The 26,735-nt window shown below is 40.0% G+C and overlaps 2 protein-coding genes across 12 annotated transcripts in view; both read right to left on the minus strand.

The window, feature by feature from the left end:
• Nucleotides 1–3,423, minus strand: part of nup214 (nucleoporin 214) — a 34,790-nt gene extending 31,367 nt beyond the window's left edge. For all 4 annotated transcript variants that reach the window (XM_051411595.1, XM_051411593.1, XM_051411594.1 and 1 more), the window contains exons 1-8: nt 3,236–3,423; nt 2,289–2,484; nt 1,976–2,130; nt 1,372–1,570; nt 1,208–1,278; nt 1,030–1,093; nt 742–845; nt 56–162 (exon numbers count right to left, since the gene is read on the minus strand). In XM_051411595.1, the coding sequence (XP_051267555.1) occupies nt 56–162; nt 742–845; nt 1,030–1,093; nt 1,208–1,278; nt 1,372–1,570; nt 1,976–2,130; nt 2,289–2,484; nt 3,236–3,277 (938 nt within the window). In that variant the 5' untranslated portion in view covers nt 3,278–3,423. The remainder of the gene's footprint in view (nt 1–55; nt 163–741; nt 846–1,029; nt 1,094–1,207; nt 1,279–1,371; nt 1,571–1,975; nt 2,131–2,288; nt 2,485–3,235) is intronic.
• Nucleotides 3,424–4,798: 1,375 nt separating this feature from the next.
• The window catches only part of LOC127370289 (nucleus accumbens-associated protein 2), a 29,988-nt gene continuing 8,051 nt past the window's right edge, over nt 4,799–26,735 (minus strand). For 3 of the 8 annotated variants that reach the window (XM_051412228.1, XM_051412232.1, XM_051412234.1), the window contains exons 2-7: nt 15,550–15,725; nt 14,692–15,450; nt 12,820–12,996; nt 11,313–11,418; nt 10,974–11,071; nt 4,799–10,880 (exon numbers count right to left, since the gene is read on the minus strand). In XM_051412228.1, the coding sequence (XP_051268188.1) occupies nt 10,348–10,880; nt 10,974–11,071; nt 11,313–11,418; nt 12,820–12,996; nt 14,692–15,450; nt 15,550–15,661 (1,785 nt within the window). In that variant the 5' untranslated portion in view covers nt 15,662–15,725 and the 3' untranslated portion in view covers nt 4,799–10,347. Of the gene's footprint in view, nt 10,881–10,973; nt 11,072–11,312; nt 11,419–12,819; nt 12,997–14,691; nt 15,451–15,549; nt 15,726–16,775; nt 17,536–19,161; nt 19,247–26,735 lie in introns of those variants that run through there. The other 5 variants (XM_051412233.1, XM_051412231.1, XM_051412229.1 and 2 more) reach the window with 5 other exon arrangements.

Raw genomic sequence — 26,735 nt, forward strand, 5'->3', positions numbered from 1 at the left:
ATGCTTTTGGGTGCCTACAATACCATCCATGCCTGTACAATGTTAGCATTCTTACCAGTCCTCTATGTGGCTGAGGAAGTAGTGGTGTTGTCTCTCAGTGCAGCTGCCATATACCGTGTCACTAAAGTGCAGGTACTTTGTATCTACCCTCTCATCCTTCTTCTACAAAAAAAAAATTAAATCACACTTTGTCACATTAATTTGCTCAAGGTACATTAACAAGATGGAACAACTGATAGAACTTTGGTATTGTGGAAGAATATTTAAGCATTTTACAAAAATAATGCCACTACATATACTGGTAAGTACGGTGTATAAGTACTGTTTGTGTGTATTAACACATTGACATCTAAATATCATATTATGTGACGCAGCTGATTTGAACATGCACATGTGACCCAAGTAGCTCTATGAAGCCAACAACTATAGCCTTATAGTGTATGGCTTTGTGGTCAGTCACATGAAGCATCCTGCTCAAATAAGAGCCCCTATGTAATTACAGAGCCACTACACAAAAATGTAAAACACCACACAGCGTTCAGCCTTAAAAGCCGTAATACAAAAATGACGGAGCATGTAATGCTAGATTAGTTGCTTCATTTGTTGTTGTGGCCATGTGGAGAAAATATCATCAAAAGGTGACATTCATGTGAATTTGAAAAGAATGATGATGATGATGATGATAAAAATCCTAATGGGATTAGGTGAATTCCGTGGACTACAGATGTAGGGCATACTCACAGGAAGGGAAATCAACACTAGATCAGGAGGGGTCTCAAGCGACCCATCAGCAGCAGCATATACCACTGCAAACACAAAAGTTCTCAGCCACAGCACATCCAGAACTGTGAGAGATAACAGGAAAGAGAGGCGTTAGCCACAGATGGGACTTAAACAGTAATGAAAGTCAAATGCAAGTAACTAAGAAAATGTAATATATTGTCATTATATGCTATTAATAACCCAGCCAAGTATATGGGGGTACAACACAGATCTCATTTAATTTTATAGGTACGGGATTCCCCTTACCTTTGACAGGTTCGTCAGAGGTGTAGAAGTGTGGACATGGGATAACTTTCTTTTCTTCTAGTGCCTTTTTAGCAGAGGAGAAAAACAGTTATTCACCTCATCATCATCATTGATTGCAGCCTCTCTTATGGAGCAGTAAGTGTTTACATTTTAATGACAGTAAATTAGGTTCACTTACTGGGGTATACTGACTGACGGTGGCATTCATTTTTCCTGCAGCAACTTGTTTTCCTTTTGGACTCCAGCAAACTGTGTGAAACAAAGTACATTAACTACAATTAAGCCCCAATAGAGATATGGAGTGTAGACAATCTCAGCTATTATGTTTAGAGTCTCACTCACTGCACGTAATGCCACTTGAAGCAGGTAGCTCGGCCAGCACTCTGACACTATCAGCAACCTCCAAAATCTGCATACTGCCATCAGACATACAGGCAGCCAACATGGATGTATGAGCAGGATTCCACTTCAGGTCCTGCACTAAAGTGCCAGTGGGTACTGGTGGCAGCCGTGATGCAAAGGGCAACTTTTGTGGTCTTGCCTGGAATGGTAAAAAAAATAAATCAATCAACTGGTCAAATGCATTTAATAATTAAATATACAGGCAAGTAATAAAACTGAAAATTGTGATTCTGGGAATCTTGATTTTATTTCCATAAAATAACTAATAATATATTAGAGGAAATGTACAAACAGTATGTTTATAAAGGTCACAATAAAAAGGTAGATTAATTTTTTGGGAGACTTTATGGTAAAATTAATTGTAAGGTAGTAAAAATAATTGCACCTGCTGCTGTTCATACTGGATAGCTCCAATTAAGAATATGGCACATTTTTATTAGAACAGATGGAGTAATTTCCCTGTAGTCATTGTTTGTTTTTTTTGGCCAGTCACCCTCATTGGACAATAATTTGGCACATTAATTACACTGACTAAAGTAGTCACCTTGTTCATGAAGGTGCGGACATCATAGAATGTGAGGGACAAACCCGTCTCCTCAGACACGCCGCATACTGACAACGTAAGTTCATCACAACTGAGAGCCAAGTGGTGCAGAGCCAGTTCCACAGTCACCTCCGCCAATGCTGGAACCCCCTCGACTTGAGCAAAGAGGACAATTGAAGTGAATTGTGAGAAACAGACAAGAATGGAAATGAAGCTAACAATGTATTCTTAGTATCTGTGAACTACAGGACAATGTAGTGCAAACCTGAATGGATATATTCAACATATCAAACCTGTATGGTCATATTCATACCTACTACGTTGGAGGTGCCTTCAACTTTATCAGCAGCCAGGATGTCTTGAGTTTGGTAAACTTTGAATGTTCTGTCCAGCCCAACAAAAGTTAAACCAAATTTGTTTGAGACGGAAAGCAGACTTGATCTTTCTTTTGGCAAATCTTCAGCAGGCTCAAAAACTCTCGTTTTCTTCATCTGACGGAACTGAAAATCCTGAAACAGACAAACAAGCATTGCTTGTAACTTGAGGGTAACTCAATGTGTGTGTGGGAGAAATATATGGTTCTAGTTAAATAACGGAAAACTTAAACTAAACCATACCTCCTTCTACAAAGAAAAACAATAATACACTGTAAACTTGCTGGACAACATGGCTTACAGTATGACCTAATAGCCCTTTAAACAACAATTTAATAGCTTTCAATTTGACTAATTTATTAACACCACAAGTACGCAGAGGCTGTAATGAAAGTTAAAATCTTGGGCAATGGCTAACATGCCGCGTTAGCTAATGATGCTAAGTCGGGTTGGTAACGTTATACAGAATTTATATAAAGTACCAAGTATTTTATTTAACTTTATTTCACACACTAGATTATAAATGAGTTGCCTCACTAACTTCAAGTTAGCCATCAACTCTCAGGGAGCACATCTGATGCAGCATTTATATGCTAATAGCTACCGTGCTAGCGCGAGATAAAAGTTTCTGTAGCACCTTTTTTTTTTTCTTGTGAGACTTTTAACCCAAACCTCTAAGCAAAATGTTACCTAAGTTAATAACACGGCTCTGTAAATGCTTTTGGGTTAGGGTTAACTAAACAGAAACATTAAACCCCGACCATCTAGCTAACCAGCTAAGCTAGCCAGAACCATTAAAAGTGAATGGACACACTGCTAGCAAACATTAGCTTGCAAATGCAAAACCTGTCAACACAACTTGGATAACAGATAACAGATAACATACCTTCATTTCCCTCTCCGGAGGGGAGTCTGTGTCGTCGCTCATTTCGACGGACAGGAGCTGTAGCCTTTCTAGCCGACGTGGTGTCTTCGTTTATTCCTCTCTGGTTTGTATTTGAGACGAATAATCTGGTGAGCCACATTAGTTTAGTCTGTCAGGAAAGCGAAACACACACGCCGCGCGATTTTACCGTAAAATAAACGTCATAGTTACGTAGCTAGGATGACAAGTAGATACCCGAGCACCGCGAGAGCACAACACTGAATCTATACACTAACCTCCTTTACAAAATGGGTACTGTGTATTTTGGAATAATTGAGGATTGCATTCAAAGATAAACACACACACACACACACACACAAAACATATTAAGCTCCAAAGCATATTTAAAAAAAATACATGATGGAGTATGACTGTATGAAGAAATGGGCTTTCCATTAACCACTTCTCCAAAAACACCACTTACTCCTCACTCTACTTCTCCAATCCTGCTGGGATTAATGCCAGTCTAATAATAAACTAGACCAGTGGCACAGCACAAGAATTCTGGACCCTCTACATAGGCCCATCCCCGCATCCACAGTTATTCATTTCAGTATCTTTGTGGGCCCTCCTCATCCTCAGTCCATTTTCACCCCTGAACACGAGGACATTGAGTCAAAATCAGAAATATATTATTATATATTATATATTTATTATTATTATAGTACATATTTATATATGTAACACAATATATATAGAATTGAAATGTATATATACATATAAGTAAAAAATAAAAAATAAAAATGGAAATATAATAAGAGCCTAAAATACGACAGGAGCAACTGTAACAGGTAGCATGCACAGTTGTTGCATGTGCAGTCTTATAGCATATAACAAATAAAATGATAAAATAGGTCTTATAAGGTTAAATAGAAAAATACTGCTGCTTTCTTGTTTGCTGATAACTATAAAATATATTTGTATTGTTTGATAAATGCTACCATTCATCCCCACCCCCCTTTTAATCATTAACAAATCACCTACTGAATATAAATGTACTATTCTGTGCAAATAAAAATAAATCTAAATTTAGGATAATTCTGGTATCACTAACGGTGGTGTCCCTTTTTTTAATCATTCAACATTTATATTTGACTACTTTCAAGAGATCATTAATGAAGGACTAAGATGCCTTTACTTCTGTATGTTTTGTAAGGTCAGTGTATTCTTTCATTGTTTTCTATATTTCTTCTTAGAGACCTTTTTGAACACAAACTTCTCACACTAAAGTAATATGGATTGATTTCAAAATCAAATTAGAAATCTCAGTTTCCCAGACATATTCCTTAAGGTTTTCATACCACCAAAGAGATTGTTTGCAAATTATTGGTTTTCAAGTTTGAGACCTGTTAAGTCTGCAGTTTTTCCATGAAATAAAACACATGAAATAAGACACATGCTGTCTGTCAGGTAACTCAGTGGTCCCAAAGGCAAGATATTGAATGCTCCAATTGTTTTTGAGGGAATTCCAAGAAATAACTTTGTGACATACAAACAGAGACAAAAGAAAGAGGAGGAACCATATGTGGTGAAGTAAGGACTTTTATTAGAAAGCAGATTTTTCTGTATTGCATTTAAAGAAATCAGGTACTCTTGGACTACACAATTGAAACTGGTGATGGCAAATACCATGATGGGAATGAAAGGTAGATTCTTATGCAACATCAAAAGTGGCAACTTGCATTTCTGTCGTATATATTATCGATGCTTGAGTCAGAAGGCGCATAAACATTTTAACATTTTTCATTTGAAACATAAAGCAGTATCAACACTGATATTGTCCCATCCCAGTTTGCCTGGTCCAAGCCCTGTTGATAGTGAAGAACATTACCATGATCAAAGTGTAGGGTTGCATGATAAGATCCTCTTTTGTCATATGGACTGTCCATTGAGAGGTCACTAATAAGCCTAGACTGAGGACCAAGTTCGGCCCACGCTTACCAGAGCATTACAGATATGGACCATGTCAACATGGGACAGCTCTGTTCACGAAGCACCAAGGTATCAGTCAAATATCCGTCAGTCCTTGTTGCAGAGACACACACTTATAACCAAGAAGGCTGGAGTTAACATCACCATGTCGCCTCCACTCTGGAAAGTAAGCTAGCACAGACCAAAGCAAGCTGGAGAAAGACAAAGCAAACAGCAAGAGCACAGCAAGTCATGTCAGATCTCCCATAATGCACTTTGGGTCGCATCCCTACTCTGATTGTCAGCGCTCTAAACACATGGCTTTAAAAGTTGCGTTTTCTCCTCATTCGCCTAACTCCCGGTCACTCTGTTCTTATTTCTTTCACTTGACTAAGTAGTTGCTAAAGTGCTGGCATTATGTTCAAGGACACATACATACACACACAAACTTTTAGTGCATTTTTTCTGAGTCTGCTGAAGGTTTAAATGCACACTCAACTGGGTAGTAAGTCAATGTCGTCCACTTTTTATCACTATTTTGCCATCATTATCGTAATAGATGAAACCTTACCCAAACATTCAATAAAAGGCCAGGGTGTGTGATAAAAAGACAACCCTTCTCGTTGCAAGACTCCACAGTCTTTGTTTGCTAACAGTGACAATAGTTATTCAGCATAAAATACATGGTGCATAAAGATCAGAGGTTTCATTGGGTTGGAGTGAGTGTCTGAATGGCATGCATTTTATGATACAAGTGTCTCTTTGCATATAAATTTATTGTTTTCAGGATAAACCACTCAATGGAACAAAGACTACTGTGCCCATTAGTTTGACAGTAATGGGGGATGAACAGAGCACTATATAAGGTTTTAGAAAGTAAGGAACAATTTATTGGCAAATAAGTGTGAAAATATGTTCTTTTCAACCAACAATCCCATCCAATCTCTTATTTTGTAATTTTCAATGATCCTCTAGGTGAATGGCAAAAAAAATCTGTCACTGAATTATAAAAAAAATTCTTAACTACAGAGTTTGCTGTGAAGGAAACTTTCAATCAAAGATATAGAAATATACATAACATAACATACATTTAACAGGACCCTTTCTTTCAGCCACCTCAAATAGAGCTCATCTTCCCAAGCCATGACATTCTCTGAGTTTCTCAGTTTACAGTATAGTGCAACATTCATGTTCAAATTCACCCTGCACAAGAAAAAAAAAAAAAAAGACCCTAAGCAGAGGAGAAGCAAAAAAAAAAAAAAAGGTTGGGGCGTTTTTTGTTGGCCAGGTCAGAGTCGGACACATTTTGTAGTTAAGCAAACAAACTTTGAACAAACTGAAATGTGAATGCATCAGGGGAAATAAATGTAAAAAACTTTATGCAATGTGGGACTGTTTTGTGAGGAAGACTATTCCAAAGGGAAGTCCCTCAAAAACAGGGTTGACTACAATAGATATCATATATTTTTATATAGTTTTTTGGGTGGTCAGTCAATCATATAAATAGTGTGAGGATGTCAGTCCAGGGAATCCAGGTTGTTGCTGATTGGGTGCTGAATGCATCTTAGTGCAGTAAATTACAATTAATTCAACCTAACTGGGCTGGTCTTTAAAAAATGAGATGATGGCAAATATAAGAAAATGAGTGAATACATTTATTTTATTACATTATACTGAGCAAGGTTCTGAGGGGTCAATTTTGGCAGAATTATAACCTAAGTAAAGGGGGAAAAAAACAAAAAAAAAAGTCAATCTACCTTTGCAGGTACTTTATCTTATCGTATCTAGACATAAAAGTTGACATCACAACATCCACACCCACACAGTCACAGTCTAAGGCACTGCTCCAAACCCCTTTATCACTACAGTGGAGTATATCAAGGTTTCCCACCCTATATTATTTACTGCTTTGTTTTAATTGGACTTTATATCATTGTTTCTCTAACTTTAAGTGCTGGCCATGCACAATTCTGCCTATTCCAGAACAGAGCTTAGTAAAATGAAAAGCATAGACTTATTGTGCATGAAAATACAAAGACAGAAAAACAGAATAAACTTATATGTTATACTTACTGCACGGTTTAACAGTGGAGTGCACAGGTTTCAGATTTTGTGCGGCAGGCTGATTAAGTTGCATGCTATTTTGTTATCTAAAACAATAACTGTAAATTTGGTTTTATTCCAAAATTATATGCGCATACATTTTGGGAAGACTGTTACCTTGGTTTACAAAATCAGAAGTGCAGGTGATCCTCTCAAAAGTCCAGTAATTAAGGTAATGGCTCCAATAAACAACTGAATATCTTTATTTAATTTGTTTTACAAGAGCAACTTTAGGAACTTAAGCTTCATAATTTAAAAACTATAAACAAATAATTTGCTAAATATTGACGTATATATTTACAGAACAGTTCAGGATCTCTCAGTTTTGTGAACATTTCAACATTAGAGACATACATAACTGTCAAAGTATTTTATAAAATGAGGAGCACGCTGGGATAAGAATAGAATCAACAAAAAAAGTAATAAAAGCTCAAACTCTGCTCAGTTTTCTGTATATTAGATAAGTGCTCCCTGGTATTTACCACATTGGAAGACCTGTTCACATCAGTTTAAAAAATCACAAAATCACAAAATCTTTAGGTTAGAACATCACCCAGCCTCACAGTCAAATTATTATTATATTATGGCCCATATTTAAGTATACAATTGAGGAAAAAGTGAGCCATATAAAAATTTGAGTATATTCAATCAAGGCTTGAACCCCTTTGCCAAAGCAGTGCTACAGTTTACATTCATTCATCATCTCAGCCATTCTATCACGGCCCTGTTTTACCTATGGCAGATCACATTTCTTCCAAAAGAAAAAAAAAAAAAAACATACTGTAAACGTCTTTATTATTAGCTAGTGCAATTATAACCCTGTGTTTCTTGTGCAGGGCCATTTTAAAGCTTCCCCTAAAGAGTCTGAAACCAGATACATAGAACACAGACAAAGAATAACCTGGCCCTGGCCCAACCTTTCAAGTGGCACAGCACTGACGCATAAACAGACAGATTAAATATATCAGGGGCATATACTGTGTTTCTGCTTGGTTGTTAGTTTCTGCCATCAATTACTGCAGTGGAAAAAAAACCGATTCATTTGATTTTTCTTTCAAAAATGTTGGTGCCGTAAAATCTTTTTGGTTCGTTCCTTAATCTAAATTTGATGGTCGGAACTTGTGTTTAAGATGTGCTTTGACACTGATCAGGAAAACCCAGAAAACAGAGGAAAACATAACAGCATATCTCATAAAATCAATGGACAAAACAACAAAGGAAGGCTATTTTGACTGATTCCCTATGCGTGGCAGAAAGCATGAAAACAGATATCAATTTAAAAAAAAGAAAAAAAAAAGACAAATTTTCTCCTTCCAAACCCACAATCCTCTAATTAAAAGGACTTATCAGGGTGAGGTGGAGGAAATTTTCAGTCTTTAGTACAGTCACATTTTGCCAAACTCCTTAGTTTCCCACCCTTTAACCTTTTTTTTTTTTTTTTTGAGTGCAAATGCAATAAGCCAGCAGAAATTGCTCTTATAAGTTTTATTCAATAATTTACCCCCCAACCCCCTAGGAAAAAAAAGGAAAAACAAAAAAGGATGGAAGCAGGACTATGTAGTTTTGGTGCCAATCACACCACCACATCAAGGTGAAACAGTGCTTCTCTCCGACATGTTTCCTTCTACCACTCAGTGTAGTGCACTTCCTCTTACTACTCCATATAGTATCATTCCCTTCTACCCGTGGTGACAGCACGCTCCGTAGTTAAAAAAGAAAATCCAATCGATACTGTGTCAAACACAGTCAATCCTGGGTCACACCCAGGTCAGTTCTACCATGTGTCAGACTGAGATCAGATCCCAGTAAGACATGGGATAATAAGTCCTTTTGCGTATTAATGGCATATGTCGAGGCAACAGTAGCTGTTTTCTTATTTATATGCAGGTTTGTGGCTTTGTTGTTGTTTTCAATAATTCTCTGTATCCATTGTTTGTATTCATGCACGCAAGCTGTTGTGTTCTTGTTCATGTCTCTCTCTGTATCTCCAAGACACAATGATGTAAAATGACAAAACTTTCAAAGTTAAAAAGCATTGTTACATTATTTTTTTGTTTTGGAACAGTGGGTTTTTAATGCCTTGATGCAGATATTAAAGGCTAGTATCATAAGGGGAGAAATGTGTGCACATGTGTGAGTGTGTTTCTGTACGTGTGTGGTTGGGAGGGGCGGTCTGGAGCAGACACAGGCATCACATTGACAATCTAATTCAATATGTCATGGGCAAATATGCATGAAAAAACAACTCCATGTGATTATTTGTTAGATTCTGGAGATGTGTTTAGGTTTTGCAGAAAAACCTCTCCTCAACTTTATCATAAAAATAACGCGCTGTTTTAACAGAAAAGAAACCTGTTCTGTTGTGTAGTTGTAATGGTTGTAATACAGTACTTGACCTTTAACCATACTGCAGTCTTTGTTTTTGTTATATATTCATACATTATTTATCATACAACAATATGATGTAAAGTGGTCAAACACGGCAAAATAAGCTGCTTTTTAAGTGAGCTGTGTTTCTCTCATCTGTTTTTTCCCAAGGTTACATGGGTTATTTTCAGATGCAGCTTTCCAAGAAAACGGAATCATTTTACAAACCATTATACCACACTCCATAAACTGCCAGCAAAGCAGCTGTTAGTTTTTGTATTGCACTGAAATGATGAATCATTACAGCCATTTGTTCTGCTATCAGGTCTTTGTAATATGGCTGCGGGTGCCGCAATACTGAGTAAATACAGAATATACGAAGAAAGGGTGGAGCAGAAGGGACTGATTTTCTCAATGTGCTAATGCCATGCCTGTGTCTACTTCTATTATCGCTGTTCTACTTCCACTATCAGTAATTAGCGTGTACACAAGCACACGTGTGCACATGCATGTGTGACAAATTCCTGTATAGTAAACCTACGAGCGCAGCTTTTTGTGCTGAATTATTCCTGTTGAGGAAGCACAGAGGAGAAGAAAGAGTGGTGGACGAGATGTTAGAGTAAGAGAGCAAGCAAAAGAAAATGCGGTGTTAAAAACAGATTTCACAATGTGAGAGGCAGCCCAAGGGACATTCACTGTCCGTTCACCCTAAGACCTTGTCCAAAACTTTCCACTTCCTGCTCAGTCGGCGTGTCACCACAATTGCCTGCCTCAGCTCCTGGGATCAAAGTTGGCGCCCCCAGTGATCCGTCTACACCCTCTAACCCAGCTTCATCCTCATCTTCCTCCTGTTCCTCGTGGGCTACTCCTTCACCTTCACCTTCAGCCTCTGCTCCAGCAGCCCCTGACCCAGGGCTGTCCTCTGTCAGTGGTGGGTGAGTCCTGAGAGGGTCCTTGCGATCTGGATACAACCTCTGCTCTAGGGTCTTGAAGTCAGGCTCGAAGGGTAGGGTTACCCCTGGTTGGGGAGCACCCAGCGCCAGGCCCAGACCCACAGCGGCACCCATGCCCATTCCTGCACGGTACACCTCCATGCCATCAGGCAGCATGGACTTGATCTTGGGCAACCATCGCTTGCGGACACGCCTCGCATTTGTGCACATGTCAGCAGCAATCACATTCATTTCACTCTCCTTGAAGTTAGGGTTGAAATTTTGACAGTAGACTGCAAAAGAGAGAGGACAACAAACCCCATGTTGACAAATTGTGCTTTTAAAAAATTGTATCACATATAGGTGATGATGATGAATAAACCTACGTTTGACAGCATTGAGGACCCTGCTGTCCAGGGGTTTCCTACTGGGGTCACTAGTAGAAGAACGGATACCTGTCCCACAGCTATTGGCTAAAGTGTTTCTGCAGGGATACAGAGTGAACACCAGGGGGCAGAGTCAGCAACAGGCACATACAGTAGATAAACATGGGAACACACACACAACTAACCGCATTGCACAACATGGCCACAGATGGAGTGTGAAAGTTGGTTTGTGACAACAGCGGTAGTGTTGGAGTCATACACAGAACTCAAATCTTATACTAGGCCCCTCAAAGACTAATACACACTGTTCTGCTTTGTTGTGCATGTCTTTATACTCACCTATCAAAGAACGTGGCTAGCAGGCGGCGGAGCAAGACTTTGTGTTTGATACCAGCACATAGATGACAGTTCATCAGCTGGCCTCGAGTCATGAACACCTGTGTACCTGGTGTAGCATAAAAAAGGAAGATTTGCTGAGAAAATGCTCATAATACAATCCATTTTCCTGTCAAAACTCTAGGGGTTTGCCTTTTCTCTCTTTGGCCCAGTTACCAATTAATCTTGTATTCTTTGACTACATTTGAAATTCATGTTGAAGGAGATATTTAATGGACTTAAACAAAGCTGCAACTATTAAATTACTTGGTTTTTGAAAAGAAAGCAAATCTCTTTCATATTCATGTATTGTATTCTGTATCTTACATGCTGACGAAAGAACTGAACAGTATGTTTCCATTTTGTTTGTAATTCAATTACATTTCAATCTGATTGAATCTGAGGAAGTTTTTTGATTGATTACTGAACGCAACTTCCATCTGTATGGGTCATCGCATTCAGTTGTGTGTGTCTGTAAAATGCACTGGAAAGTATTCAGACTCTCACAGATTCTTTTGTCTGAAAAGATTCAATACTAAATTGATTAAACTTTTTGCCATGCTCCATTGTAGGAATTGCATTAGGCACATGTTGAGCAGTACCTGGTTGAAAATGTCTGGTCTGACTGCCAAGAGCAATATCTGGCAGTCATACCAAAAAATCTTTTCCCTCATGCTCTCAGAGGCCTGTAAGGACCATTTGGCAAACTCCTGGCAGGCTGTCATATGCTTTTTACTCCAGAGTGACTTCTGTCTAGTCACTCTACCATAAAGGCCTGATTGATGAGTACTGCAGAGATGGTTGTCCTTCTGTCACGGTCTTCAATCCCTGCAGAGAAAGTCTGCAGCTTTTTGCTGTCCTTTTCAGATCAACACAGTGATGAGGGCCAAAACCGCTATGTTGCCAATCAAAGTGGTTGAACGTGGGTTCGATGCTACTGAATGGGGTTCAATTGAATATTGAATATCTAAAGATAATTTAACCACGTCTTAATTATATATGTATATTAAAACTAGAGTTGTAGACTTTTACTTTCTGTAAAATGGTGAGTTTAACCTCTGACAGCAGTCTCATATGGGTCAAACACAGGTTGAATACATGTGTCTCCTGCATAAAAAGGATTTTACTAAGGGTCAGTGGGTTGTGGGTAACCTCTCCAATCAATGGCCTCTTTGTCCGTTACTGACTTTAAGCATTTGGCAAGCTCTAAGAACAGTCTTGATTTTAAAGGTTTTCTATTTTAAAACGTTTGAGCCCTCTAAGCTCCAGAATTTATTAGTCAAAATTAATTCAATCAATTATATTTAATTTTTTACCAACTATTCAATATTAAATTATCTAAATGTGCAAACGATATGATTACTTTACAAAATCACTGCATACAAGAAATTCTCTGTATGTGTTCATGTGACAAAATGTGAGCAAGTAAATGTGTGTGAATGGAAGCATGTGTTTGTATGTGTGTGCCTACCAGCTACCAATTCCAGCTTCTCCCCAGGGTCCCCCTCAGAGTAGAGCTTAGGGTGGCAGCGGTAGCCTATCTGGCTGATGAGACTTGCAGGCAGTGCCACCAGGTCCCTGCGGATCAGCACACAGTTGCGGTTCTCCAAGGCCAAGGGCACCGCTGCCATCTCTGGCTTGTCCTGGACTGATGAAAGCAAACAAGAACAGAGTATAGAAAGCTTTAGAAAAACTAAAAAGGTATTGTGTTACACAGCTAAACTGAAACAGATAAATGTGCATGCATCCATATATTCATCAGACTATGAACTACACAAACAGAGTTATACTAGCTATCATCCATAACCTCTATTTAGATAGACCATACAGCATTTAATTAGTAAAGCAGGTTGGTGTAATCTCATACAAGTTTGTTGTTTTTCATAAATGTTTTAGAGCATTGCAGATGTATCCCAGATAAGTCACGATGCTGCATCAGCAACTTGAGTTTAAGAGGGGGACAGATCCAAAGCTGGGTGTTAGGTTCTTACTCACAAAATTGTTTCCCCTAACCTCTGAGATGACTTGGGAGTGTATGCACATGCACGCACCTCCTTTGCACACACATGCAAACATGTGCACTTGGACACACACACACACACACACACACACACACACACACACACACACACACACACAGAGAACAGGGGAAATTAATCCATTAATTGCCGCACACACAAAGGCACATAGTGTATACAAAAAAGTGTGGATTAATCTATTTGCATGTGCATTCACAATCCCTACACACACACACACACACACACACACACACACACACACACACACACACACACACACAGGAAAGACGTGCATGGATCTCAGATATCCCACAATGTCACCCTGGGGTGCTCTGACTGATTGCAGATAGAGTGGATTTCATAAATATCTGAAACTCTAGAATTTGACAAACCTGTGGGCTGCCTTTGAGCTGCAGGATGCTAAGAATGATGGAAAGAGTGTATGTGTGTGTCCACATGTGAATTTGACCATTGGTGTCCAGTCTGTGTGATTATGTGTGAATGCAAACACAAGTGAAACTGTGCCTGCATGTGTAGTATGAAAGTGTGATAGAAAACCATAACAAAAAGCAGTACAGACCAGCTGTTGTGGCTGTGATAAGGAGTGTGTTGTTGGTCACGATGCACTCCAATCACAACTCCATAAAGCTATCTTTATGCTGAGAGAACCCACACACACACTGGAGGCCCAAGATCCTGCTTTTTCAAGATGCGCAGGATACATGATTTATGAAAGATTAAATAATGTAACTGGGATGAAATGAATGTGCATCAGTTTTTGCACAATACATAACAAGCCTGGACAAGGAGCAACTATGTTCCAAAAACCCTGCATTTATGGTTATATATATTTCTGCAAGTCATGCCGACTTTTACTTTTAGATCAGTCTGATATCAAATGAATTTCCTCCATCTGAGCCAAGGGCAATTGAGAAAGTAATTCACTTACTCAGATCTTACATGGCTAGAAAGATAAAATTGAGGCAGGTTTGCCTTTGAGATCGTCTTGTTAGCATTTGCTCATTTTACCCGTTTTTCCTTTAAACTACTTTAATTTAACCGGAGTTAGGAAGTAAATAGTGTTAGTTGCTGTAGTGGAATAAGATATTTTTGAGTATGTTGTAAGATAAAAATGGAACATTAGTTTTTGTCTATAACAGAGAACATGCTGTATTTTTAGATGTTTATAATGATGAAAGATTCCAGGGTAAAGCTTCAGGCATGAGTGCTTTCCACCAAATACAGTAATGGTGTTTGAAATACACCTAAGCACTGTAACACCTCACACAGATCTTATAAAAGCATCAAAATAACACAGTACTTACTCCCATAGGGGTTAGCTGAACGTCCATAGAGATGACTGTAAGCATCCTCTGTGATCCCATCATAGGGCTCTTCCTCAAACTCCTCATCCTCATTCTGGTAGGATGTAGGACTGTCAGTGGTTGGCAGGCTGGATGCTCCAGGACTGGACCTTTCAACTCCTCCTCCTGCTCCACCCCCACTGGCCCCATGAAAGTGGTAAGAAGGCATACCAGGGATGGGGGTCCCACCAGCCGTTGAGTAGAACAGTGAACTGGCCCTCGCCAGCCGACTCCCCAACTCCGAAGACGAAATCTTGCTTTGTGTCGAGGGTATTGTCAAGGGCGTCGGGTCACCCCCTTCCAGTTTAATCTTACGCTGTGGCATGAGTAGGGAAGGAGACCAGCCCGGGGTTCCCAAAAGGGCAGCCACCGCTAGTCCGTTACCGTTATTACAAGGACTCTGCGGCTCAGATCCTGTTTCCTCTAAAGACCCTGCTGTTTGCGAGTCACAGTGAGGTGAGTTCGCCTTGAACATAAGGTCCATGCCTTTTTCAACTATATGCTGAATTTGGAGGTAGCCAGCTGTGTACATGACCACTAGCTGTTCACTAGCTGCCATTGTTAGCTTCCCTGTATAGCAGAAAGTGAGGATCTGCTCAAAGCAAGCAGGTGTGACTGAGGAGGGCAACTCAAACTGGGTCTTGGTGGAGCTGCTGAAGAGGTCACGAAAATAGAGGCTGCTGGCAGCCAAAACGGCCCGGTGGGCTTTGAAAGCCTGACCTGGTTGATAGAAATAACAGAGAACAGAAAAAAAAGTTAAGAATATTGAGAAAGAATTATTGTATCATTTCAAAGTTCTGTAGTTAAAATTAAACCAACCTTTGACTAGGATGGATACATCGCAGTAGTGTCCCAGCAGGCGCTGCTCATTGAGGGAGCCCAGAACTGTGGCTCCAAAGTTTGGGATCTCCACATGGAGCAGCTGGGACATGTTGGCCAAAAAGGAAGATGGGGTTTCAGATATTCACTGTAGACTCTGCCACTGAGAGAGGCATCTGTAAAAAAAAAAAAAAAAAAAAAAAGAAAGAGAAGAGAAACGCAGTGATGAAGAAAGGAGTGAATAGAAAATGCGTGAAAGATGAAAAGACATGCCACAGGGAGGTAGAGAGGCGAGAAGGGAAAATTGAGAGAACCTTAAAGGAGGCACAGAACAAGATTGAAAATAGAGTTGAGATAAAGTGAGAACATGAATACAGTTGAGGGAGAAGTGAGAGGTGTGTGAAAGAGAGATGGATATGTGGAGATAGTGGGTGAGAGTAGAGGCAGGAGAGAGAAAAAACAAAAAGGAAAGAAAAGAAAAGAATACAATGCCCTGCCTAGTGTACATGAGAACATTGTGAAATACCTTAAGGATATGCTGTTTTACATGACTTAAATTCCAAGAACCTTGCACTAATTCCATGTGTTGCACTGTAATTATTATCCTGTAACAATTCTCCTGCGGTATGGACTTTGAATACCTATAAGTCAGCCTTGACAACTTTTCTCAGAACCACACTGAATGGAGACAGTTTTTGCTGACTTTACACCTTTGTCAGCCTTGGCCCTTTCTCCAAACTCTGGCTAGAAAACAAACCAACTCATGTCATACACACAGTTTCATATGAACTTTAACAGCTCCCTTTTCTCCCTCTAAGTAACATTCCCCCGGCATATTTGCTCCTTCTTACGACCCTGAACCTTGTGTCATTGTTTTTTTCTTTCTCAACCAACCCACACAACACACACACACACACATACACACACACACATACATATACACACTAGTTTCATTATTAAGCAATGCTGCAGAACAGTTTCCAGGAATACAAACTGAAAAAAAATGTCACCGCCTCTCTTACACACACTCTCTCTTTCTCTCCCACTTCATGCTCTCCATACAGACAGACATGCACTCTGGCTTACTTATATAAAAGTGCACACACACACACACACACACACACACACACACACACACACACACACACACACACACACACATAGCATATACAGTACAGGCTGCATAAGGAAATACTGTGTACTCTGTCTGGCACGCAAGCTCTCACCTGGAGAAACCAGCACACGACTTTCCTCTGCTAACAGTCTCTCACACATGCACAAATGCAGAAAAAAGCGCTCACTGTTATCCCAGACAGTTCTGACCTGTGTAAGCCAGTCTTCTGGTTAAAAACACACCATGGAGTCTTGGGCACACACAAACACACCAGCAGCAGTCAGGACCAGGACAGAAGAGGAGTAGTTATAGATGAGGGAGAGCACTCTGATGTACTCCGTCTGGTCGACTCTCTCTTTCACTTAAAGTGTCATTCCCACTGTCTCAAAGATGATCCTCTCTGCTGTCTGACTTTTCTCTGTCTGTCTTCACCCAGCCTTCTTCTTCTATCTCTATATCCTCCAAAGCCCCATTCTCTCTGCTCACTGTCTGTTCTACCGCTGTCTCAAAGCCTCCCTCTGCCTCCCTGTCATTATCTCTCTCTGTTTCTCTCCCCTCTCTCTATTCTCCAAGGGTTGAATTCAACAAGTGCCGCTGTAGAGAGAGAGAGAGAGAGAGAGAGAGAGAGAGAGAGAGAGAGAGAGAGAGAGAGAGGAAGAGAATGGGGAGAGAGAAAGAAAGCAGAGCAGAGCAGAGCGAATCAATGATGAAAGGAGTGGGAGGCTCACTGTGTGTGTGTGTGTGTGTGTGTGTGTGTGTGCATGTGTCTGCGCGCGTGTGTCTGATCAATGCAGTATCTATACGTCGCAGGGAGTGGGAGGGAGAGAAAAACACAGGCTACAGTTACAGACGGAGACAGAGACTGGGCAGAGCTAGAGAGAAGCAGAGGAGGGAGGGAGGGAGGGAGGGAGGGGAGAGTTGAGACAGAGAGAAAGTCATTTGAGGACAGTACGAGTAGAGAAAGACAATTAGGTTGAAGCAACTTCTGCCACTTGCCCCTGGACAGAGATGCCTATATGGTCGACCAGAAAGAGAAGGAGAATGACTAAGACAAAAGAGAAATGAGAAAAGCTTACAGAGGTCATAGGCACCGTTAATTAATTGGACATCGAATAGTGAAACTTCTGAATTCCCTGTTTGTCGCAAGTCTGGGGAGAATGCGTCACATCTTGGTAAAGCAAAGCTTTACTAACCTGGAAGCTTCAATATACACAATGCTGTACTCCTCTAATCACTCCAATTGTAGAATTAAAAAGGTCAATCAAAAGCGCAGTCATTTAAAGGTATTCCCCATTTTCTTACAATCTGTGGAAGACAATAGTTTAAAAAAAAGGTTTTACTTTTTGAGCAAGTGTTGTGTGTTTTCTCTGAATCATGCAAAGACCTCTCTGCCAAACACCTACACACAAGCGAAGAGAAGTTCTGTCTTCACGCAAGACTATTTTGTATTTTCTACATGAATTGATAAATTAAATGATTAATTTACGCCTCCACTGTGGTGGCTCTGCTTATTCAGGTGACATTTCAGTATTTTCTGTTTTTGACCAGCACATAGAATGCCTCCCTAAATGCTGCTTGATGCGGATGAGGGAGGACAGGAGGCAGATGTCACAGCCTGTGACAGGCAAGGAAAGATAAAAGACAACATTGAACAGAGAGGATAACTTCCAGAAAGAGGTGTGTGGGAGGATAAGAATGCAAAATTGCTGTGACACAAGAGTAAGTGCATTTTTACAGTATGTGGATGCACACCAGTGTAAATGTTGTCTTATTCTTGCATGTCAGTGAAAACGGGAAACTCTCCGACCTCTGTGCTGCATTTTGGTCGGAGGGAGATGAAGACGGTGAACAGTTCAGTAAATTATTTTTCAAAATGTTTTCACCTCGCAATACACACAATTTAACAAATCTGTTAAAGAAATAAATTTTAAAAAGCTGATGCAGATCATTTTTATATCCAAGCATGTCCCCAGAAAGCATCTAGACACATTGCGCTTCAATTTTTTGCCAAAGAAACCTCAAGTGGAGAAAGTTGTGCTAAACTGAGCAAACTTTTACTCTTCAGTCACAGCGGAAATATGAAAGGGAGGATATCACAAAGCGTTGAATACAGTGAGCCAGAGTTTGGTTTAGAGAGCTTTGCCCCAGCAGTGTGATATCTGCACGGCACATATAGGCACACATGAGTGAGCACACACAAAAAGCACAGTCAAACGCAGGAGACACAAATCCGCAAACACACTAATGCAAACAGACATATACACACTCCCCCTGTTCTCTTACACACACGCCAACACACAGTCAGGTAATCTCCCTGTGCACACTCAGCAATACACATTCTATTTGTTTGTCTGTCTGTCTGTCTGTCCCTCTGTGAACCAGCCACACTGCTCGCCATCGGTCCGTCTATCAGTTATTGTGATTATTGTGTCCTTACATCGCCTCTTGCTTTTCCCCTCTCCCTTTTCTCTATCCTTCCCGCCCTGCATACCACATACCCAATGTCTCTCTGCCAATTAATGCACACAGGGCTGCATTGCAGTGAGGTTGGCGCGTGCCACGGCAGCAAGCACAGTACAGAGTCTACAGACATGCATGTACGTGCCAGCCGGGCAGAGGGAGAGGGAGAGGAGGAGGAGGAGGAGGTGGAGGAGGAGGAGGAGGAGGAGGGGGGGGGTGAGGGAAAAAGAGGAAGAGGGAGGGGGAGAGAAAGAGCAAAGGAGAGTGAACGGAGAATATGTTGAGTCAGGCAGACAGGACCGCGGTGTGCCACACTGCACATATACACAGACACACAGCCGCATGTAAATGTATGCACGAATGAATAAGAAACAAACATACATGTACATGTAAATTATGGGGGTATGCGAACGCACACATTCACACACGTATAAAAGTGCACATATACACACACACATACATAAACATTCACATGGAAATTGCTGCCTCCTCCTGCCTGCATTAAATATAGACTTTGCATATCCCCGATAAAAAAATATAAGGCATGAACTCTCTCAACTTGTTTGCCTAACGAGTGATTGTGTGTGTGTGTGCGTGTGTGTGTGTGTGTGTGTGTGTGTGTGTGTGTCGTGCCTCTCTGCTGCTTGTGTCCTCATTTACTTCTATGTGTGTTTGCATTTCCATGTCAAAGTTTCTCGCATACCAAGGCGTGTTTTTATAATCATCGTTATATACCCGGCTGTGACTTTTGGCACTGTATGTCAGGCATGTGTGCGTGTGTGTGCGTGCGCGCGCCGGCACAGTTTGTGAGTTGATATATGAGATTTGAATGCTGTTCTGATTGCTGTTGTCTGCTTTGTTGGAATGTGTTACATCCATTTTAATCAAAGATTCATACCTACGCACAGTGTTATTAACAGTAGCAGCAGGTCCAGGCATATTTGAATAATATGAAGAAATGAGACGATTCGCCAGATGGCACACACACATGCACACACACAGATTTAATTACTAGTTATGCTGTAGCTACCTACCAAATGACAATAGGGTAACATTCAAACATAAAACCATAAAAGTCATACACAATTATGAGTCATGCATTTGCCATTTAGTACTTTATGGAATAGTTCAAGTAAGTTCATTCTGGAAGTTAAGTTGGTGTTAACTTTTATTCAAGATGCAGGTCACAAAATCCTAACTAATCTAAACATATATTAAGTACAGAAAATAAAGATAAGTAATAAGATCAGTTAATATCTCAGTTAAAGTACAGCGATCCACAAAAAAAAGGCAACAAAAAGAAATTTTTGAAGTGAGCTGAATAGGAACAGCTCCTTCCCCTCTCGCTTATGTTGCCTCTATACAATCTCAATATGAACAGTCCCCTCGTTATAAATATTCAGATCCTGCAGTTGTTCTCATGTCTAAAGTGTACCAGACAACAGATTCTATCCACGTTGAGACGGCAACGCTCCCTGGCAACAGTTCTACCAATCGGGACCGAGCGGGTGTCTGCCTGAGTCTGTCTGAGTATCATTATGGGATGTCGAGAGAGCGAGAGAGAAAGAGTGAGAGAGGCTGCTTATCACTGCTTATAATGCAACATCATTCTCTGTGTATAGACCCCGCTGGGTGAAGTTGTCTGCACATAGTCAGGATCAAAATCATCTTTTCTTAAAAAAAATAATAAAAAAAATCTCCCAATGATTCATACAGTTATGTAACAAACAGACAACTATGAAATGATTTGTTGTGGGCTGAATATTGTCTGGTATCTTTCCACTTGTATTCACTCAATATGCACCAATAATGTAACTCCTGGACTGACAAGGAGAAAAAAAAAAAAAAAAAAGGCTAAAATTCAGGTTTAACTAATGGCACAATGCTGCGGCTGTTGCAATACAAAAATGACTGTGAATATAAAGTCAGGTAGAAAATCACATACTTGGGCTGGATGACGTGACCTTAAACCCGCATCATAATAATGTGTCACAATTGGTTAAATAATATTACATTTAACAGTTAATACATCAGTGCCTAATAATTAATTTCTTGTGCTGGCTGACCTCTGATTTGCTTCTCCTGTTTAATACACTATGTCCGCTAAAGAGTTTTCTGGACCTTTGCACTGGACTGTAAGCTAATTGATTTGTTGATCTTATATGCAACATTACCATAAAAAAAATAATCTGAAGTTGACTGTTAGCTTGCCACTTAAAAAGACTATAATCAATATTTTGATAATGGATAAAATACGTGTAATGTGAATGTCGCCCGTTGGGACAAACCCATAGAGAAATACACCCGGCTCTACAGTTCCTCTTAGCTGTATGGAGCTTTATAGTGTCTTTCAGCACTTGTTTTGTTTTTTAGGCCCACGACTTAAATGTTTTGGCCACAGCAAGAGGCTACATTCTGCAAAAAATATTTGATAAACCCACTGTTACCCACCTGCCCAGCACCAAAAAGCAGACAGACAGAGCTAGCGGCTAGCTGGTGAACATATTGTGCAGCCTTTAGCAGCTAAAGAGCAAGATATTTTTTTGCAGTTGGTGCAGACCAAAAACAGAGCTATAAGGGGAGTGACTATTGGACTTGTATGCACCAGGTGGCCAGAGACACAAGTCATGATGAATGTTAATTTTACTCAGAATCTGTTAAACTGCATGCTAACTAGTTAGCCTTGAAAGGATGATAATATTTCAGGGTTGCGTTCACGGCTTGTTTCTAGCCCTACATACAATATTATTATTACCTGCTGCTCCTGTAATTGATGGTCATCATCTATTTCCCCTAAAATCAAACAGCCAAAGGCTTAATTATCATTTGTACAAAATGGACAATAACATGCATCCATCATTTTTCTGGCACAGGTGTGCATGTATTAACAAATGGGCTATACATATGTAAATGGATGGCAGCTTTGTGGTGGAAGACAGCACTGCAGCAAGTTACCTTTTCACCTCTTATTGCACATAAAACTCTGACATTTGACAGTGGTTGGGGACTGTATCAGACACAAAGTTGTGACAGAAAACTCCTATAACAGTGGGCTACCTGTCAGTTTAGTTTGTCATTGTGGCGGGGGGAAAAAAAACAGACAGTGGGAAAGACAGCGGAAGAGCATGTATGTGTGTGTGCATGTGCATTTCCGAGTGTGTTTGTGTGTGTGAGTGATTCTCCTGAGGCAAAGGCATTGCTAATGAACTCCAAGTGGCTGTGGGAGGTAAACAAACAAACACTAGCAGCGGCTACTACATCACACCAAACTCTGGTGACTAGGACATCGGGATGATTGCATACACCCATACACACAAACACATCAACCCACATACCCTTGAACATACAGGATGACTTTTGGGTGTACAGTTGAGAGTTGAATAGACAGAGATAGAGGAGGGAGAGAAATTGAAAGATACAAAAGTGGGGACTCAATTAAGGCAAAAAAAGGAGGACTGGAACAGAGGAGATAGACGAACAAGAGGAGAGAGGACAGAGAGAAGTGTGTGAAAGATGCAAATAGAAAAGAACAAGAGAGAAGTTGACAAAGCACAGTCACAGGGAGAAGAGAGTTCGAGAGGAATAGGGAAATTAGGTGGAGTGATAGAAAAAGGTAAAGCTCAAAAACAGTTCTGGATGTGGAGAGAAACTGTGGTTCAAGATGACAAAAATAAAAATAGGCCCGAAAAAAGAAAATGTTGGAAAAAAAGAACAACAAATCAAAATACTAATAGGCTAAATAGACCCGACTGGCTGTACCAATCATATTCCCATTCAAAACATGATCAGAATGGGCAATAAATTGGTGTGTGGTGTAATTTCATTTCATTTCATTTGGTGTCTGCTTTTCATAGCAAGGCAACAGACGAAGCCAAGTGATATCAACAAACTGACACTTTGTTCTAATCAAAAGAGATTCCACCTCCACATTACTGACTCCAAAATGTCAGCTCCACCAAAGAGGCTTCCCAAACTTCCATTTTCTGGGGGGGAAAAAAATCTTCCTATATGACAGAAAAAGGAATACAGTATAACATGAGAACGACGGGAAAAGAGTTAAACGACAAAGACTGTTGGATTTTACGGTAATACTAAGCTCATATTGCAGAACCACAGGGGTCTGCAGGTCGTTCCAGTTTATAGCAACACATACAGTAAGTGTGACGTTAGTATGGCAAGGAAACTCAGGCCCAGGACTCACGCAAGACTGAGATATTTTGAACAAACACTGACACAAGACCGAAAATTCCCCTGATTTCCAACGTAAAAGGAAACTACGTAAGCAGCACTAGAAGAAAAGGAGGGAAGAGAGAGTCCACAAACACAAGAAATGATTCAGGAGGCATCAGTAGAATGTGTTTATGTTAAGCAGCAGCATTTTTGTGTTTATTGCACCATGACTGCCATGTGATATCTCTTTTTTTGAGACAGTTTCTTACTAATAAATCCTCTACATTGGCATCAGCTTGCAGCTGCCATGTGACTGGTGGGTGTCAATACAATAAAACACAGAACTGTACATTTTCCATGTGCCTAAGGGCCCTAATTTCATGGTGGCTCGCACTGATCTTCTGCCTGCAAAGTATCAGTTTTGATGGGCTCAGGCAGATTTTTTCTCACCGTTGCCTGTTTTTCAAGGATTGCCATGACATCACTTGAAAAGAAATGGTCAATGGAGTGCAACATTGGTGTCAATTTTTGCTATCTATTGCATGTTTAATTGGAGTTTAATTGCACCATTAGGGACTGTATGAAAATGACTCTCCAGAAAAAAGGGGGAGGGTAATTAGTTTTAGCTATGTGTACCTATAAAACTGCCAACAGTATGAATGCAGCTTTATAAATATTTCATCTTTATAAAAAGGTGTATGTGAACAGATATATGTCCATCTCTAGAAAAGTGAACTCCACTTGAAACAAACATCATTTGCCCTTGGCATCACAGTACGGGTGTTGTACTCCTGCCTTGTGACTCTGCTTTGACAAAGACCACGGTTTACACTCGGGAGAAGCTTTTGTGGCATCTAGAATGTGCTCCCTCATTTCCAAACTGTGATTGTGCCCTGGCAGGGAGTGTACTGGTTTAAGAAGGAGCTAATTGGCTATTGTTGATGCCTGCCTTTAGAGCTCCATGATAATTTATTCTTGCAAGTACAATTACAAAGCAGGTGTGTCACTGCTGTGCAAGCGCTCCTGGCCACAAGACATCTGATACTCAAGTATGCTAAAACACTGGATTTATGCAGTAGCTTGCTCTTTCTTTCAAAAGCACAGGGCCCTAAAATCTCATTGATATCCTCCTTAACATGACCTTCATCCGGGGACAAACGGGGCCATGAGATGGCCTGCTGAGTGTCACTGGCTGTCACACAAGGATTACAATTAGGTTAGATTTCACAGGAGGCCTGTATGTTTGTGAGTGTATGTGTATCAGTCGTGACACTCCCTATGCATTTGTTCCAAACATGATTTGATTTTCATGGTGCATGAGACAGTAAAACATGGAGGAAATAGGATGAATCAGCATGAAATGAAAGCATATCAGTGGTAATCCTGTACACGCATATACTATACAGAAAAGAGATACCAAGAGAATGGAGTGGGTGAGAAAATAGGCCGATTTTATTGTAAGTTATAACAAGTCAGCGGAGTGGGTATAGTATATTGTAAATATTGATCTATTGAATAGATTGACTTAGAATTAAACCAATAATTAAAAAGATGGCTGCTTATTTATGGTTTTGTCTAAATTTTATATTTAATTTAAAAAAGTTATATCACTATAACACAATGTGCGTGTGTCCTTGAGGCCTAAAAAACCCATTGTGTGCATTTTCTTGAAAGAACTCTTATATTTCAAATCTTGAGTTGTTTACATACACGTTTTCTAGCTTATAGTCTTCTCCTTCACTGCCTTGGTTAGTGCATTGTGATGTTTCTTAGTACATTAGTACCAACGACTATTGATCAGTGGAATAACGTAAACTGTGGCCCACGTACTCGTGTGTCGTACCTATAGTCGTCACAAACTCTACAAGCTGCCTTTAAGAGTGATACTAAATGAGAAACCACTCATCTCTTTAACTTGTGTTGCAGTCTTTTGTCTCCATGTGGTTGGTAGGTATGTTGGTCTTTATCAGCACTGTGATCTTTGTGTGTCTGCGAAGCTTTTCAGTCATCCAGTTGCAAACTAGACGTAAAAGCCAGCTAGGTTTGCTGTTTTGGGGCTATCCAAGAAGCTTCATTGGTTCTACTGACATGGGGGCGGTTCCCAGCCATTGAAACCTCAGACAGCTTAGCAAATAAATGAAATTTGTTATTCATCATTTTCAAAGCTTCATCAATCCGAGCCTTCATCAATCCGAGCCCTCTTGAATACCAAAAATGTACAGTCATCTGACAATAACTGTCCTGTAGGTGGAGATTGGGGGTTTTACCTTTGAAAGAATCACTAGGTCTTACTATATATATATAACAAGATATGGCTAACATTGTTAGAAAGGCTGGTACCAAATTCCTACAGTGTTTCCAACACATAGACTTTACCAGGTTGGTTTCGATAATTTTGTGATTAACAAACAATTCACTCGCTGTTGTGAAAATGGAATTGAGGGTTAAAGTGGCAGTATTTGACGAGTTGGGAGTGAGAGCAGGCTGGACAGGAAGACAGTAACAGAAAGAGACGGGGGGGCAAGCCGGTGTGTGTACGTGTGGAAATGGGAAAAGGAAGGTGAGAGTAGTTAGTGATTAACCACTAAAATAAGGTGGAGAATAAAGTAGAATTAAAATGGTGAAAACTAGAAATAGGTCAAAAATGTTTGCAAATAAAATACACAAATATTTGTTTTGTGCCAAATCAATGCTGTTGAGATCCTACCCTTTGTCTAACTCTGAGAATGAATCCCATTTACTAACATTATGGGGCAGGCTAGTCCTCCCTAAACACATGTATGTACATGGAGTCAACACATCCATTTTTTAAATTACTTTCTTCAGATTTTTTAGTAGAGTATCCCTTTTTTTCTTGTTATACCATGATAATTAAATTTTAGGTCATATCACCCGCCCTACCACAAGTCAGTTCATAACCTGTGGGAAACACTGTCCTGTGTTTGTAGTTGCTGAGGCACAGCAGCATACATCAGATTGGCTTTACAAGTTCTAGCTTTTTCTAATTTGTTCTGAAAAAAAAAAAACCCAGTGCATTTTGGAGTTTACACACTGTTTTATTACCTTCAGTCATGACCCTTATTTAACTCTAAGGACTATTTAAAGACTTCAAATATAAATATAATATAGTTTGCGTCTAAGTGGGTCCAAGTTTATTTCCTTTTACAGTGTTTTGTTATGTTAGCATGTCTTTTTACTTACAACACATAAATACCTATAGACTATATATAGGTTTAAGTATTCACATGTTGGAAGAATGTGTCAGTCAAACAAGAACAATTAAAAATGGTGGGGAACAGCTGCAGCAACAGTGTCAATCAAATAGAATAATGCACAGTGAAAGGAATTTTAAAAAACCCATAAAATGTGGTTGTGCTCTGATAGGATTGTCACACCTTTAAGTGTGAAAGCGGCGTTTAATTCCTCCACAGCGAAACTGCTG

The sequence above is a fragment of the Dicentrarchus labrax genome, unplaced genomic scaffold, assembly GCF_905237075.1.
Source record: "Dicentrarchus labrax unplaced genomic scaffold, dlabrax2021, whole genome shotgun sequence".
Lineage (NCBI taxonomy): Eukaryota > Metazoa > Chordata > Actinopteri > Moronidae > Dicentrarchus > Dicentrarchus labrax.